At 42.4% G+C, this 18,921-nt stretch overlaps 1 protein-coding gene across 16 annotated transcripts in view; it reads left to right on the top strand.

The window, feature by feature from the left end:
* Positions 1-12,007: 12,007 nt before the first annotated feature.
* The window catches only part of si:dkey-215k6.1 (transmembrane protein 132C), a 503,239-nt gene continuing 496,325 nt past the window's right edge, over positions 12,008-18,921 (top strand). For all 16 annotated transcript variants that reach the window (XM_052461021.1, XM_052461012.1, XM_052461023.1 and 13 more), the window contains exon 1: positions 12,008-12,699. In XM_052461021.1, coding sequence (XP_052316981.1) covers positions 12,624-12,699 — 76 coding nt within the window. In that variant the 5' untranslated portion in view covers positions 12,008-12,623. The remainder of the gene's footprint in view (positions 12,700-18,921) is intronic.

Genomic DNA, 18,921 nt, shown 5'->3' with positions numbered 1-18,921 from the left:
TTTCACATGACTGGGCAGGTGTGCAGCCATGGGTGGGCCTGGGAGGGCATAGGCCCACCCACTGGGGATCCAGATCCAGCCAATCAGAATGAGTTTTTCCCCACAAAAGGGCTTTATTACAGACAGAAATACTCCTCAGCACCACCACTCCCCCTCCTCAGACGATCCCACAGGTGGAGAAGCCGGATGTGGAGGTTCTGGGCTGGCGTGGTTACACGTTGTCTGCAGGTGTGAGGCTGGTCGAATGTGCTGCCAAATTCTCAATGTTGGACACGGCTTATGGTAGACAAATTAACATTCCATTTTCTGGCAACAGCTCTGTTGGACATTCCTGCAGTCAGCATGCCAATTGTATGCTCTCTCAAAACTTGTGGCATTGTGTTGTGTGACAAAACTGCACATTTTAGATTGGCCTTTTATTGTCCTCAGCACAAGGTGCACCTGTGTAATGACCATGCTGTTTAATCAGCTACTTGATATGCCACACCTGTCAGGTGGATGGATTAGCTTGGCAAAGGAAAAATGCTCACTAACAGGGATGTAAACAAATTTGTGCACAAAATTTCTGAGAAATAAGCTTCTTGCACATTTTGGGGATCTTTTATTTTGGCTCATGAAACATGGGACCAACACTTTACTTGTTGCGTTTATATTTTTGTTCATCATAAATAAAAATTAAATAATTGTAAAAAATATAGATATATTTAAATATTTATTTATATATTTAAACTCTTTATCCTCATCCACAGCTCTGGCATCTTCCCCAATACTTGGAAGCAAGGACTGATCACCCCAAAGACTAATTTGACCCCAATAACTACCGTGGGATATCCGTCAACAGTATTCACATGTATTCACCCTTCACACCCTTATTGAGAAACAAACAAAAGAAAAGTCTTCTCATACTTTGTTGATTTCAAAAAAGTGTGTGATGCAATTTGTCACGAGGGTCTGCTATACAAATAGATGGAAAGTGGTGTTGGTTGGACAAACATACGGCATTATAAAATCCATGTACACAAACAACAAGTTTGGCAAAAAACACAAACATCTTTCCTCAGGGCCGTGGGGTGAGACAAGAATGCAGCTTGAGCCCCACCCTATTCAACATGTATATTAATGAATTGGCGAGGGCTCTAGAACAGTCTGCAGCTCCCGGCCTCAGCCTATTCAACATGTATATTAATGAATTGGCGAGGGCTCTAGAACAGTCTGCAGCACCCGGCCTCACCCTATTCAACATGTATATTAATGAATTGGCGAGGGCTCTAGAACAGTCTGCAGCACCCGGCCTCAGCCTATTCAACATGTATATTAATGAATTGGCGAGGGCTCTAGAACAGTCTGCAGCACCCGGCCTCACCCTATTCAACATGTATATTAATGAATTGGCGAGGGCTCTAGAACAGTCTGCAGCACCCGGCCTCACCCTATTCAACATGTATATTAATGAATTGGCGAGGGCTCTAGAACAGTCTGCAGCTCCCGGCCTCAGCCTATTCAACATGTATATTAATGAATTGGCGAGGGCTCTAGAACAGTCTGCGGCACCCGGCCTCACCCTATTCAACATGTATATTAATGAATTGGCGAGGGCTCTAGAACAGTCTGCGGCACCCGGCCTCACCCTATTCAACATGTATATTAATGAATTGGCGAGGGCTCTAGAACAGTCTGCAGCACCCGGCCTCACCCTATTCAACATGTATATTAATGAATTGGCGAGGGCTCTAGAACAGTCTGCAGCACCCGGCCTCACCCTATTCAACATGTATATTAATGAATTGGCGAGGGCTCTAGAACAGTCTGCAGCACCCGGCCTCACCCTATTCAACATGTATATTAATGAATTGGCGAGGGCTCTAGAACAGTCTGCAGCACCCGGCCTCACCCTATTCAACATGTATATTAATGAATTGGCGAGGGCTCTAGAACAGTCTGCAGCACCCGGCCTCAGCCTATTCAACATGTATATTAATGAATTGGCGAGGGCTCTAGAACAGTCTGCAGCACCCGGCCTCACCCTATTCAACATGTATATTAATGAATTGGCGAGGGCTCTAGAACAGTCTCACCCGGCCTCACCCTATTCAACATGTATATTAATGAATTGGCGAGGGCTCTAGAACAGTCTGCAGCACCCGGCCTCACCCTATTCAACATGTATATTAATGAATTGGCGAGGGCTCTAGAACAGTCTGCAGCACCCGGCCTCACCCTATTCAACATGTATATTAATGAATTGGCGAGGGCTCTAGAACAGTCTGCAGCACCCGGCCTCACCCTATTCAACATGTATATTAATGAATTGGCGAGGGCTCTAGAACAGTCTGCAGCACCCGGCCTCACCCTATTCAACATGTATATTAATGAATTGGCGAGGGCTCTAGAACAGTCTGCAGCACCCGGCCTCACCCTATTCAACATGTATATTAATGAATTGGCGGGCTCTAGGGCTCTAGAACAGTCTGAACAGCACCCGGCCTCACCCTATTCAACATGTATATTAATGAATTGGCGAGGGCTCTAGAACAGTCTGCAGCACCCGGCCTCACCTATTCAACATGTATATTAATGAATTGGCGAGGGCTCTAGAACAGTCTGCAGCACCCGGCCTCACCCTATTCAACATGTATATTAATGAATTGGCGAGGGCTCTAGAACAGTCTGCAGCACCCGGCCTCACCCTATTCAACATGTATATTAATGAATTGGCGAGGGCTCTAGAACAGTCTGCAGCACCCGGCCTCACCCTATTCAACATGTATATTAATGAATTGGCGAGGGCTCTAGAACAGTCTGCAGCACCCGGCCTCACCCTATTCAACATGTATATTAATGAATTGGCGAGGGCTCTAGAACAGTCTGCAGCACCCGGCCTCACCCTATTCAACATGTATATTAATGAATTGGCGAGGGCTCTAGAACAGTCTGCAGCACCCGGCCTCACCCTATTCAACATGTATATTAATGAATTGGCGAGGGCTCTAGAACAGGCCTGCAGCACCCGGCCTCACCCTATTCAACATGTATATTAATGAATTGGCGAGGGCTCTAGAACAGTCTGCAGCACCCGGCCTCACCCTATTCAACATGTATATTAATGAATTGGCGAGGGCTCTAGAACAGTCTGCAGCACCCGGCCTCACATGTATATTAATGAATTGGCCTCTTCAACATGTATATATAATGAATTGGCGAGGGCTCTAGAACAGTCTGCAGCACCCGGCCTCACCTATTCAACATGTATATTAATGAATTGGCGAGGGCTCTAGAACATCTGCAGCACCCGGCCTCACCCTATTCAACATGTATATTAATGAATTGGCGAGGGCTCTAGAACAGTCTGCAGCACCCGGCCTCAGCCTATTCAACATGTATATTAATGAATTGGCGAGGGCTCTAGAACAGTCTGCAGCACCCGGCCTCAGCCTATTCAACATGTATATTAATGAATTGGCGAGGGCTCTAGAACAGTCTGCAGCACCCGGCCTCACCCTATTCAACATGTATATTAATGAATTGGCGAGGGCTCTAGAACAGTCTGCAGCACCCGGCCTCACCCTATTCAACATGTATATTAATGAATTGGCGAGGGCTCTAGAACAGTCTGCAGCACCCGGCCTCACCCTATTCAACATGTATATTAATGAATTGGCGAGGGCTCTAGAACAGTCTGCAGCACCCGGCCTCACCCTATTCAACATGTATATTAATGAATTGGCGAGGGCTCTAGAACAGTCTGCAGCACCCGGCCTCAGCCTATTCAACATGTATATTAATGAATTGGCGAGGGCTCTAGAACATTCTGCAGCACCCTACTAGAGTCTGGAGTCACATGTTTACTGCTTGCAGATGGTGCTGCTTCTGTCCCCAACCAAGGAGGGCCTACAGCAACACCTAGATCTTCTGCACAGATTCTGTTAGACTTGGGCCCTGACAGTTAATCACACAGTAAGACCAAAATAATGGTGTTCCAAGAAAAGGTCCAGTTTCCAGGACAACAACTACAAATTCCAGCTGGACACTGTTGCCTTAGAGCACAAAAAAACTATACCTACCTCAGCCTAAACACCAGCACCACAGGTAACTTCCACAAAGCTTTGAATGATCTGAGAGACATGGCAAGAAGAGCCCTATGCCATCAAAAGAAACATTACATTTGATCCCAATTAGTATCTGGCTAAAAATACTGGAATCAGTTATAGAACCCACTGTGAGGTCTGGGGTCCAATTATCAACCAAAAATTCAGAAAATGGGACTAACACCAAATTCAGATTCAAATTGCAGAATTCTGCAAAAACATCTTCCTTGTACAAAGTAAAACACCAAATAATGTAGAGTAGAATTAGAACGACTCCCACTCATAATAAAAATCCAGAAAAGAGCTATTAGATTCTACAACCACCTAAAGGACGTGATTCTCAAACCTTCCATAACAAAGCCATCACCTACAGAGAGATGAACCTGGAAAAGTGTCCCCTCAGCCAGCTAGTACTGTGACTATGTTTACAAACACAAACAGACCCCACAGAGCCCCAGGACAGAAACACAATTAGACCCAACCAAATCATGAGAAAACAAAAAGATAATTACTTGACACATTGGAAATATTTTTATTTTTTAAATTGAGCAAACTGGAATGTTATTCGGCCCTAAACAGAGAGTAGCAGAATACCTGACCACTGGGACTGACCCTAAACAGAGAGTACACCGTAGCAGAATACCTGACCACTGGGACTGACCCAACATTAAGAAAAGCTTTGACTATGTACAAACTCAGTAAGCATTGCCTTGCTATCAAGAGGCCGCCATAGCCTGTCTTCTCTTGAGAGCCAGGTCTGCCTATGTGCCCACTGCCCACAAAATTAGGTGGAAAATTAGCTACACTTACTAACCATAGCCAATAATATAACATTTAAAATGTCTATATTATTTTAAAACTTTTGAGAGTTTAATGTTTACTGTTAATTTCTCATTATTAATTTCCCTTTTTAAAAATAGTTTATTTCACTTGCTTTGCCAATGTAAACATATGTTTTGCGAGAGGAGTACTGTGGGCTTTGACTGAGCAGACCTATGCTTGTGTCCTGTATGTGTGTACTGTCTGAGTGTTTCTCTCTGCAATTCTATCATTCTGTCTGTACTCGTAAGATTAAATGGTCCACCTCATTCAAACACAATACAGAATGCCTTCTACTTAAAGACTACACAAGCCTGTGTTGTAAACCCAAATGTGTGCTTTGTTATAAAATAGCCTCCTCCCAGCAAGCACATAATGTTCCCACAACTTAAAAAAAATAAAATAAATGTTTCCGGAACATTCTGGGAACCAACCGTTTTTACATTCATCTTGTGTTGTTGCCTACTGAATATCCGTTTTGTCCCTAAAATAACAGGTTATTGTAGATACCCTATCCTAAATAACAGGTTATTGTAGATACCCTACCCTAAATAACAGGTTATTGTAGATACCCTATATATCAGGTTATTGTAGATACCCTAACCCTAATATCAGGTTATTGTAGATACCCTAAATAACAGGTTATTGTAGATACCCCAAATAACAGGTTATTGTAGATACCCTAACCCTAAATAACAGGTTATTGTAGATACCCTACCCCTAAGTAACAGGTTATTGTAGATACCCTAAGTAATAGGTTATTGTAGATACCCTAACCCTGCATAACAGGTTATTGTAGATACCCTATATAACAGGTTATTGTAGATACCCTAACCCTAAATAACAGGTTATTGTAGATACCCTAAATAAGAGGTTATTGTAGATACCCTAACCCTAAATAACAGGTTATTGTAGATACCCGACCCTAAATAACAGATTATTGTAGATACCCTATATATCAGGTTATTGTAGATACCCTAAATAACAGGTTATTGTAGATACCCTAACCCTAAATATCAGGTTATTGTAGATACCCTAAATAACAGGTTATTGTAGATACCCTAAATATCAGGTTATTGTAGATACCTTAAATATCAGGTTATTGTAGATACCCTAAATATCAGGATATTGTAGATACCCTAAATATCAGGATATTGTAGATACCCTAAATATCAGGATATTGTAGATACCCTAAATATCAGGATATTGTAGATACCCTAAATATCAGGATATTGTAGATACCCTAAATATCAGGATATTGTAGATACCCTAAATATCAGGATATTGTAGATACCCTAAATATCAGGATATTGTAGATACCCTAAATATCAGGATATTGTAGATACCCTAAATATCAGGATATTGTAGATACCCTAAATATCAGGATATTGTAGATACCCTAAATATCAGGATATTGTAGATACCCTAAATATCAGGATATTGTAGATACCCTAAATATCAGGTTATGGTAGATACCCTATATATCAGGTTATGGTAGATACCCTAAATATCAGGTTATTGTAGATACCCTACCCTAAATATCAGGACATTGTAGATACACTATATATCAGGTTATTGTAGATACCCTACCCTAAATATTGTAGGGGTATCCAAGATGATGGAAGGGAGTAATCTGTGGGCAGCTGGATAGTTGTTAGACCAATACCTTTATTGACTCAAATACAGCACTGTCCATTGATTTCCATAAACAAATGAACAATTACATAATCAATATTTTGAAAAAAATATTTTCATAAACTATTAAATAATTAACATGCATCACGTTCACTTTTTTCTTGCAATTGATATAGTTAAATATATAGACATGCATGGGCATTAATCTCATCTGAGTGTATGGCTGTGCAGTATGAACCCACAAAATCAGTCAAAACATTATTTTTTACTCGTCAATAAATCTTTCATAACATGATTCAACATGGTCTCAGGGCAATTTGTTTTATTCTGTACATAAATATGTGACACTCCATTTAGTATGATATATTGCGTTACGTCATGTTACATTATGAATGGAATAGCGGTCGTAAAATATCATACGAATCAGAGGACGTACCGTATAATACGTATCAAATCAGAGGACGTACCGTATAATACGTATCAAATCAGAGGACGTACCGTATAATACGTATCAAATCAGAGGACGTACCGTATAATACGTGTCAAATCAGAGGACGTACCGTATAATACGTGTCAAATCAGAGGACGTACCGTATAATACGTATCAAATCAGAGGACGTACCGTATAATACGTATCAAATCAGAGGACGTACCGTATAATACGTATCAAATCAGAGGACGTACCGTATAATACGTGTCAAATCAGAGGACGTACCGTAATAAATCAGAGGACGTACCGTATAATACGTATCAAATCAGAGGACGTACCGTATAATACGTATCAAATCAGAGGACGTACCGTATAATACGTATCAAATCAGAGGACGTACCGTATAATACGTGTCAAATCAGAGGACGTACCGTATAATACGTATCAAATCAGAGGACGTACCGTATAATACGTATCAAATCAGAGGACGTACCGTATAATACGTATCAAATCAGAGGACGTACCGTATAATACGTATCAAATCAGAGGACGTACCGTATAATACGTATCAAATCAGAGGACGTACCGTATAATACGTATCAAATCAGAGGACGTACCGTATAATACGTATCAAATCAGAGGACGTCAAATCAGAAATCAGAGGACGTACCGTATAATACGTGTCAAATCAGAGGACGTACCGTATAATACGTATCAAATCAGAGGACGTACCGTATAATACGTGTCAAATCAGAGGACGTACCGTATAATACGTATCAAATCAGAGGACGTACCGTATAATACGTATCAAATCAGAGGACGTACCGTATAATACGTATCATTTTCAGATAAATGTTCATAGGGGGATCAGCATGTAAGGATGTAAGGTAAGTGACTGTTTGGGGGGGGATGTTCATAGGGGGATCAGCATGTAAGGATGTAAGGTAAGTGACTGTTTGGGGGTGGGGGGATGTTCATAGGGGGATCAGCATGTAAGGATGTAAGGTAAGTGACCGTTTGGGGGGGATGTTCATAGGGGGATCAGCATGTAAGGATGTAAGGTAAGTGACTGTTTGGGGGGTGGGGGGATGTTCATAGGGGGATCAGCATGTAAGGATGTAAGGTAAGTGACCGTTTGGGGGGGATGTTCATTGGGGGATCAGCATGTAAGGATGTAAGGTAAGTGACTGTTTGGGGGTGGGGGGATGTTCATAGGGGGATCAGCATGTAAGGATGTAAGGTAAGTGACCGTTTGGGGGGGATGTTCAATGGGGGATCAGCATGTAAGGATGTAAGGTAAGTGACTGTTTGGGGGATGTTCATAGGGGGATCAGCATGTAAGGATGTAAGGTAAGTGACCGTTTGGGGGATGTTCATAGGGGATCAGCATGTAAAGATGTAAGGTAAGTGACCGTTTGGGGGGGATGTCCATAAGGGGATCAGCATGTAAGGTAGTGACCGTTTGGGTTCCATAGGGGAATCAGCATGTGGTCCTTCTGTGGCTCAGTTGGTAGAGCATGGCAGAGCATGGCGCTTGTAACGCCAGGGTAGTGGGTTCGATTCCGGGACCACCCATACGTAGAATGTATGCACACATGACTGTAAGTCCGGATAAAAGCGTCCCATATATTATTATTATTATTATGTAAGGTAAGGATTGATAAGGATGTGGGCGTGTCCAGCCTAGTTCCTCCTGAAGTACACAATCGGCTTCTTTGTTTTGCTGATGTTAAGGGACCATGCGGTCAGAGTGCCTAACTCCTCGCTGTAGGCTGTCTCGTTGTATGTTGGTCATCAGGTCTACTATTGTTGTGTCGTCAGCAAACTTGATGATGGAGTTGGAACCGAGTGAGGCCATGCAGTCGCAGGTATACAGGGAATACAGAAGGGGACTGAGGACGCACCCTTGTGGGGCCCACGTGTTGAGGATCAGTTTCCAGGAGGTAATGTTGCCTACCTTCACCACCTGGGGGTGGCCCGTCAGGAATTCCAGGATACATTTGCATAGGGAAGAGTTCAGACCCGGGGTCGTGAGCTTTGTAATGAGCTGATAGGGCATTATAGTATTAAAAGCCAAGCTGTTGCCGATGAACAGCATCCTCACATACAGTTGAAGTCGGAAGTTTACATACACTTTAACCAAATACATTTAAACTCAGTTTTTCACAATTTCTGACATTTAATCCCAGTAAAAATTCCCTGTTTTAGGTCAGTTAGGATCACCACTTTATTTTAAGAATGTGAAATGTCAGAATTATAGTAGAGAGAATGATTTATTTCAACTTTAATTTCTTTCACATTGCCAGTGGGTCAGAGGTTTACAAACACTCAATTAGTATTTGGTAGCATTATCTTTAAATTGTTTTACTTGGGTCAAACGTTTCGGGTAGCCTTCCACAAGCTTCCTACAATAAATTGGGTGAATTTTGGCCCATTCCTCCTGACAGAGCTGGTGTAACTGATTTAGGTTTATAGGCCTCTTTGCTTGCACACACTTTTTCAGTTCTGCCCACACATTTTCTATTTGATTGAGGTCAGGGCTTTGTGATGGCCACTCCAATACCTTGACTTTGTTGTCCTTAAGTCATTTTGCAACAACTTTGGAAGTGTGCTTGGGGTCATTGTCCATTTGGTAGACCCATTTGCGACCAAGCTTTAACTTGTACTGATGTCTTGAGATGTTGCTTCAATATATCCACATAATTTTCCTGCCTCATGATGCCATCTATTTTGTGAAGTGCACCAGTCAAAGCACCCCCACAACATGATGCTGCCACCCCTGTGCTTCATGGTTGGGATGGAGTTCTTCGGGTTTGCAAGCCTCCCCCTTTTTCCTCCAAACATAATGAAGGTCATTATGGTCAAACAGTTCTATTTTTGTTTTATCAGACCAGAGGACATTTCTCCAAAAAGTATGATCTTTGTCCCCATGTGCAGTTGCAAACTGTAGTATGGCTTTTTTATTGCGGTTTTGTAGCAGTGGCTTCTTCCTTGCTGAGCGGCCTTTCAGGTTATGTCGATATAGGACTCGTTTGGCTGTGGATATAGATACTTTTGTACCTGTTTCCTCCAGCATCTTCACAAGATCCTTTGCTGTTGTTCTGGGATTGATTTGCACTTTTCACACCAAAGTACATTCATCTCTAGGAGACAGAACGTGTCTCCTTCCCGACCGGTATGACGGCTGCGTGGTCCCATGGTGTTTATACTTGCGTACTATTGTTTGTACAGATCAACGTGGTACCTTCAGGCATTTGGAAACTGCTCCCAAGGATGAACCAGACTTGTGGAGGTCTCACAATTTTTTTTTCTGAGGTCTTGGCTGATTTCTTTTGATTTTCCCACGACGTCAAGCAAAGAGGCACTGAGTTTGAAGGTAGGCCTTGAAATACATCCACAGGTACACCTCCAATTGACAGTTAGCCTATCAGAAGCTTCTAACGCCGTGACATAATTTTCTGGACATTTCCAAGCTGTTTAAAGGCACAGTCAACTTAGTGTATGTAAACTTCTGACCCACTGGAATTGTGATACAGTGAAGTATAAGTGAAATAATCTGTCTGTAAACAATTGTTGGAAAAATTACTTGTGTCATGTACAAAGTAGATGTCCTAACCGACTTGCCAAAACTCTAGTTTGTTAACAAGAAATTTGTGCAGTGGTTGAAAAACGAGTTTTAATGACTCCAACCTAAGTGTATGTAAACTTCTGACTTCAACTGTACATCGTACCCAGTCGTACAATAGCATGCGAATTGGATGACTTAATTTATCATGTCTTGGAGGATGTATAGTATTATATGTCTTTCTCTGTGACCAGGTTGCTTGTTGCATAGTAACAACAAAAGAGAATTATGGGGAGAATTCACATTAGTGGTTAGAACTAAAACAACAAAGGTTAGGTGATTTTACATAGCAGGTTATGGGAATTAGGTTCAGTTGAGTTAAGGGTTAGGGGAAGGGTTAGCTAAAATGCTGGAGTTGTCCCTGATGAAACTCAAACATTGGAACCTTGGGATTGCTAGAAGATCGGAGATTACGCCCACCCATACTCCCTCCCTACTTTAATGTCTGTCTATAGTAACTAAACCATTAGTAGGTATCATACATCTTGGAGGTGCTCAGAAGTATGTTAAGTATGTTTCGTATGTCTGAGGCCAGGCTGCATGATTTATTTAGTCATGAAGGGATCCTTTGTTCGGTCATTTTATCTCGTGCCTAAAAGCCTTGTCTTCATTCAGACTGTTCCTGAATCCCCCGCTAGGGATCGCTATCACTCCTCCGGTGTGAGCTGACAACCCGTTTTGAAAGTTGTGGGAAATCCTCAGACCAGAGTTGGAGGAGCATTTTGCAATTCAATAAGTCACCATGTTATTCCCCAGCTTTTAAACACTCAGCTGACAATGGAAACCAGTGCATGAAATATAGTCCGAGTCTAGGAACAAAATCATTTTTTATTTTGCCCGTGTCCTTTAATTGAACGTGTATCAGTTTGTGAATAGTAGAGTTGGCTACAGTAGAGTATCACATATTTTATCGTACAAGCAGCCTCATGCAATCAGCTGATAGATGCATCTATCGATTACACTGTAAACAGGTGTTACAGTGTCTTAGACATGAATAATCGCCGACAGCTTCACTGTTCTTGTAAACACAGTAGCCTGTAAGACTAGAGCCTACTTAAAGGTTTCGCTTGCATCAGACGCAGTTTATCTACCACACGCCCACGTTTATCAGAATAACATCCTAACAATATTAAACATCCATATTTGATATTTAATTAATTCATTATAGATATTATTCTTTTTTTAAACATTATTTAAAACAAATATGTCTAAACTCACTCCAGTGTGTATTATAGACAGGAGGAAAGCGTCATAGGTCTCTCCTTTTTTGAGTCCCGTTACGCGTGACAATGTCCTCACATTCCAGTTTCTATTTGTTTCGGGAACATTTCTAACATTTGATTGGCTATCGCCGACCCTGCATCCTCGTTCACCTGCTTCCTCGAAATCCAACTATTGGCTCACCAATGTGTCACTATCATCCCGCCTCTAAACTGTCCCTCGCATCTTGTAGAAGCATCAATTGTAGCCTTCTCTTTCCTCTCTTCCACACGGCAGAAAGTACACACTTGAAGTTTAATCGCAGATACAAGAGATACGAGGGATGAGAGCTCGAGCGCAGCCGCACAGAAGCGAGAGTGGAACGTCGCCGACGGGGTCTAAACCGGTCCAGAACAACTCGGAGCTTTTAAGCTATTTGCTTGGAAGGGTGGATTTAATCAACGTGGATCACTGAAAAGCATGCACTGAGTTTGAACAGTACTCGCCGCTTGTTTTTAAACTTTCGAGAAAAGGGTGAATATCAGAAAGCTAACGGAAAAGGGTTGGGAAAAGGAGTGCAGTCGGAACACTGGCTACGGGGTTCTACCAGTTTTGGGATGTAGCCAGTTGAATCGGAATGCGTTGTATTTTTGAGGACAAGGTTTTTAGTATAACTGTCGACACGGGTGCAGTTAAATAGGCTACACGGGACATAAGGAGTGCATTTAAACCGAGATTATGACACTAATGGGACATTAATATTTTGCATCAGAACAAGTAAATTACATCCCTTCATCTGAACAGTTCGAGCAGAGAATACTTCGTCAACATGGACACATTACGGATTGCAATGCGAGACGCGTCTCTGGTTTATTCAATGCTTCTTTTGACTTCTTTTTGGAAAGGTAAGAACCGATAGAGGAAAACTTTTGTTCTATAATAAGTTAGTCTACATATGCACTGTTTTCACGATTTACACAAAATTATTTAGAATTGTATGGCAGCTATTTATTCCACAACTGCGCCCTGTCATAGGCTGTTATAGCCCCCATAGGCTATAATTATTGATGTATAAGATAGCCTATTTACATGACATATCATTAACATATTTGGGAATCATTTGTAGATTCACATGTAGAAATAGCCAGATTGCAACTTTTACAGTATTTAAAAAAACTTTACCTGACTCCTGTTGATTCAGAAGTGTGTGTGTGTGTGTGTGTGTGTGTGTGTGTGTGTGTGTGTGTGTGTGTGTGTGTGTGTGTGTGTGTGTGTGTGTGTGTGTGTGTGTGTGTGTGTGTGTGTGTGTGTGTGTGTGTGTGTGTGTGTGTGTGTGTGTGGAAATGACGATCATGATATAATGTAACCTACACCGGAGACGTGAAACACAAGATATGTCCAGAACACCCAATTATTTCGAACGGAAATGTTCATTTTAGGCCTATTTAAAACCAATTCAAATAGGCCCATGACAAATCACTCTGGATTTTTCTGTTACATTGGTTTGGGTTAAGAGCGTTTGTTCTCTTCTTTTTAAGTCACTAAATTTAGCATGAACATTGGCCATGCGTCGTATGCTATTTTCTCACGTTGTTTTTTTAAGCAGTGAACTCACATATAAACTACATTTGAAAAAATCCTACAATCGTCATTGATAAATTGGCTAAATTATTGGAACGTTATTTAATTTGCCAGATTGAGAACTATTTCATGACCGGCGTCAATGAGTAGCCTACGGAAAATTGTGTGACAAATGTTTCTCTGCATTGCCATACTAAAATCACATGACGGGTTGTTATCGTTTTTCGGGATAGTTTACGTACATGAATGAATTCCACTTGACCACAGGCCGTACATTGAATTCGTTTAATTTGTCACAACTGTGCAAAATGTTTGACTTGTGCAAGGTAAATGGCTCAGACCGTTGACAGTTGTGTGATGGAGAGGCCAGAGTGCAGGACAGCCTTTGTCCCGGCTTTGAAAAGTAACTGGAGCAACAGAATTAGACTCTGAACAGCTGTGGCGGAGTATCGGTTTATTAACACGCTTGAAGAAAAGCCTGGTTAACTCAACCCCGTTGTTTTTTATTAGTCTGACCTAGGCCTATCAACATGACTGTAGTCGCTCCCTTGGCACTTGGAAAAGACCAAGACGGGCCGATCTGCAACAATGCACACTGGAATTTGGTCACATTTCACCTTTGCTGTTAAAGTAAATCGTATTTATTGGGCGCATGGGAGCACTGCTTCAATAAGGTTATAGTAGCTAAGGCTAGTGGATAATGTTCTGGAAACGAAAGCTGACCTTGCGCGTTGATTTGTGGTAAAGGCCTTCAGTCAAGCGTGTCGCCGCACGGTTCCCACTGTGAATCCCGTTTATTTAGGCTACCACTCTGAACTGAAATGTGAATCTAAGTTTAGTAATATGAATGTCAATGCTTGAGATGCTGGTAAAAAAGGGGGTTTGCCTGAATCACAAATGCATAATAGTTTGGAAAATGAATGACACACCAAAAACGTGCGCGTAAAAGCCAATTTTGCAATTGTTGTTAGTTATCTTGCATTCTTTTTCGGTTAGATTGTATCCAGCATTTCCAGCTTTTTCCATACATTTGTTAAGACAATCCATGTGCATCTGCAGAATCCATGTAATTACAGTAGGTAGCCTAATGTCAATGCATATTATATATCTGCAATTGTCTCCATAAATTGTGTGAAAGATCAATGGCAACAGAAAAAACGGACACAATGCATTCCACATGAAACAGTAGGCCTATTATCTTCCTTCGCTATATTATACATCTGTTTGCTTACGAGAATCGTCAAAGCGGGCCGATCTGCGTCGTCTCCCGGAGGAGCTGATATACCTCGTGTACAGTTTCTGTTTAATCTGAAAATTAATTGCACACACACCTGGTGTCCCAGGTCTATATCAGTCCCCGATTTAGACCTGGGTCAGTCCCTGATTTAGACCTGGGTCAGTCCCTGATTTAGACCTGGGTCAGTCCCTGATTTAGACCTGGGTCAGTCCCTGATTTAGACCTGCGTCAGGGATTAATTGTGTTTGAATGCTATACAACAACATTTTAACACCTCAAACCACCATTGTGTACAGTACTATAATTTGACATAAAACAAAGATAAGATTTTCGTAATTTGTTTTCCTTCACATTGGCTCAAAGCTCGCAGATTTAACTAGTCAAATGTTTGCACTTCTCAACAGAAGTATAACTGGGCTATTCATTCTCCAAAATATCACACACACACACACACACACACACACACACACACACACACACACACACACACACACACACACACACACACACACACACACACACACACACACACACACACACACACACACACACACACACACACACACACACACACACACGCCACTAGTTACTTTCTGTAGTTAGATCATAAATCCAGACTCTAGACAACAAATTGGATGGAAACATTTTCAAAGTGAAGGAATGTGAAGGAACCCATAACATTTACAGGCGCAGAGTGCGTGCCTGTTAAAAACGGCGTTGGACAGACTGTGACCTTCACAATGAACTTTACAGCTGGAATAAGCAACAGTGATATCCCCAGATCCCCTTTACTGCAATACAAATGCCAGGTGGATGCAGTGGTATGTGTGTGTGTTTATCATTTGTGGGGAGTAAGGAGAAGCTCACAAACCACTCTTACGGATATCCCGTTTTGTCTCTCAAACAGCAATATTGAATTTGGGACCCACATTTATGTCCACAACACTTATAATATATAGATATATTTTTCATATTTTTTATTAAGGATAAAATAAAATGAAGAGTCTTTGTTTGGGCTTGTTGTTGCTTTAATATATTATTTTAATATATATATTTTTTATGATGCTAAGTGTGTGACACGAAATGCATCTGTACCACTGAGGTGGTACAACTGGTATCTAGAGTGGGCCGACTTTGCAATACTGGTGTGCAGTTTTTTAAAGAAGTGTGTGTGTGTGTGTGTGTGTGTCTGTGTGTTGTACAAGAGGCAGACGTACGATGGAGATAATTCACGGATGAAACATTTGTAGGCCTCAGACTATATTACATATGCATGGAAATGTTCCGGGGCGGAGCTGAGCAAGCATTCTCTTATTTTCCTCTCTCGCAGACGCATTTACAGAGAGAGTGAAGGCATGTCTGTTTACGGAAAGAGTGAAGGCATGTCTGTTTACGGAGAGAGTGAAGGCATGTCTGTTTCCAGAGAGAGTGAAGGCATGTCTGTTTACGGAGAGAGTTGAAGGCATGTCTGTTTACGGAGAGAGTGAAGGCATGTCTGTTTCCAGAGAGAGTGAAGGCATGTCTGTTTCCAGAGAGAGTGAAGGCATGTCTGTTTACGGAGAGAGTGAAGGCATGTCTGTTTACGGAGAGAGTGAAGGCATGTCTGTTTACGGAGAGAGTGAAGGCATGTCTGTTTACGGAGAGAGTGAAGGCATGTCTGTTTACGGAGAGAGATGTCTGTTTAAAAGGCATGTCTGTTTACGGAGAGAGTAAAGGCATGTCTGTTTACGAGAGAAGGCATGTCTGTTTACGGAGAGAGTGAAGGCATGTCTGTTTCCGGAGAGAGTGAAGGCATGTCTGTTTCCAGAGAGAGTTGAAGGCATGTCTGTTTACGGAGAGAGTGAAGGCATGTCTGTTTACGGAGAGAGTGAAGGCATGTCTGTTTACGGAGAGAGTGAAGGCATGTCTGTTTCCAGAGAGAGTGAAGGCATGTCTGTTTACGGAGAGAGTGAAGGCATGTCTGTTTACGGAGAGAGTGAAGGCATGTCTGTTTCCAGAGAGAGTGAAGGCATGTCTGTTTACGGAGAGAGTGAAGGCAGGTCTGTTTCCAGAGAGAGTGAAGGCATGTCTGTTTACGGAGAGAGTGAAGGCATGTCTGTTTCCAGAGAGAGTAAAGGCATGTCTGTTTCCAGAGAGAGTAAAGGCATGTCTGTTTACGGAGAGAGTGAAGGCAGGTCTGTTTCCAGAGAGAGTGAAGGCATGTCTGTTTACGGAGAGAGTGAAGGCATGTCTGTTTACGGAGAGAGTTGAAGGCATGTCTGTTTCCAGAGAGAGTGAAGGCAGGTCTGTTTCCAGAGAGAGTGAAGGCATGTCTGTTTACGGAGAGAGTTGAAGGCATGTCTGTTTCCAGAGAGAGTGAAGGCAGGTCTGTTTCCAGAGAGAGTGAAGGCAGGTCTGTTTCCAGAGAGAGTGAAGGCATGTCTGTTTCCAGAGAGAGTGAAGGCAGGTCTGTTTCCAGAGAGAGTGAAGGCAGGTCTGTTTCCAGAGAGAGTGAAGGCAGGTCTGTTTCCAGAGAGAGTGAAGGCATGTCTGTTTCCAGAGAGAGTGAAGGCATGTCTGTTTCCAGAGAGAGTGAAGGCATGTCTGTTTACGGAGAGAGTGAAGGCATGTCTGTTTCCAGAGAGAGTGAAGGCATGTCTGTTTACGGAGAGAGTGAAGGCATGTCTGTTTCCAGAGAGAGTGAAGGCATGTCTGTTTCCAGAGAGAGTGAAGGCAGGTCTGTTTCCAGAGAGAGTGAAGGCAGGTCTGTTTCCAGAGAGAGTGAAGGCATGTCTGTTTCCAGAGAGAGTGAAGGCAGGTCTGTTTCCAGAGAGAGTGAAGGCATGTCTGTTTCCAGAGAGAGTGAAGGCATGTCTGTTTCCAGAGAGAGTGAAGGCATGTCTGTTTCCAGAGAGAGTGAAGGCATGTCTGTTTACGGAGAGAGTGAAGGCATGTCTGTTTCCAGAGAGAGTGAAGGCATGTCTGTTTCCAGAGAGAGTGAAGGCATGTCTGTTTCCAGAGAGAGTGAAGGCATGTCTGTTTCCAGAGAGAGTGAAGGCATGTCTGTTTACGGAGAGAGTGAAGGCATGTCTGTTTCCAGAGAGAGTGAAGGCATGTCTGTTTCCGGAGAGAGTGAAGGCATGTCTGTTTACGGAGAGAGTGAAGGCATGTCTGTTTCCGGAGAGAGTGAAGGCATGTCTGTTTACGGAGAGAGTGAAGGCATGTCTGTTTACGGAGAGAGTGAAGGCATGTCTGTTTACGGAGAGAGTGAAGGCATGTCTGTTTCCAGAGAGAGTGAAGGCATGTCTGTTTACGGAGAGAGTGAAGGCATGTCTGTTTCCAGAGAGAGTGAAGGCATGTCTGTTTCCAGAGAGAGTGAAGGCATGTCTGTTTACGGAGAGAGTGAAGGCATGTCTGTTTCCAGAGAGAGTGAAGGCATGTCTGTTTACGGAGAGAGTGAAGGCATGTCTGTTTACGGAGAGAGTGAAGGCATGTCTGTTTACGGAGAGAGTGAAGGCATGTCTGTTTACGGAGAGAGTGAAGGCATGTCTGTTTACGGAGAGAGTGAAGGCATGTCTGTTTACGGAGAGAGTGAAGGCATGTCTGTTTACGGAGAGAGTGAAGGCATGTCTGTTTAAGGCATGTCTGTTTAGAGAGTAAAGGCATGTCTGTTTACGGAGAGAGTGAAGGCATGTCTGTTTACGGAGAGAGTAAAGGCATGTCTGTTTACGGAGTGAAGAGTGAAGGCATGTCTGTTTACGGAGAGAGTGAAGGCATGTCTGTTTACGGAGAGAGTGAAGGCATGTCTGTTTACGGAGAGAGTGAAGGCATGTCTGTTTACGGAGAGAGTGAAGGCATGTCTGTTTACGGAGAGAGTGAAGGCATGTCTGTTTACGGAGAGAGTGAAATCATGTCTGTTTACGGAGAGAGTGAAGGCATGTCTGTTTAGTCTCAAGTGTAATTCCTGTTCTATAGTATTTGGTGAATAAGCTGTACTGAATAACTGTACGATTCCCCTTTCATTTAAAAGAATGGAGTGCATTATCCTGGAAGGGTTCTGTTGTCAGATCGGAAATAGGGAATTGCACCCGGCTGGAGAAATATTGTTTCTTCCACAGTGTACTGAAACAGTCAATTGGATCATTCGTCTATACAGTAAAGGGGATATATCAGCAAATCTCAGAATACGCTGTGTTGCTTGCTCTTGTTTATTCACATATTTTTAAATATTTTTTTTAACCTTTATTTAACTAGGCAAGTCAGTTAAGAACACATTCTTATTTTCAATGACGGCCTGGGAACAGTGGGTTAACTGCCTGTTCAGGGGCAG

Source organism: Oncorhynchus keta, chromosome 14 (assembly GCF_023373465.1).
Source record: "Oncorhynchus keta strain PuntledgeMale-10-30-2019 chromosome 14, Oket_V2, whole genome shotgun sequence".
NCBI lineage: Eukaryota > Metazoa > Chordata > Actinopteri > Salmoniformes > Salmonidae > Oncorhynchus > Oncorhynchus keta.
Note: the sequence above shows the minus strand (reverse complement) of the source record. Positions and strands in the feature narration are given on the sequence as shown.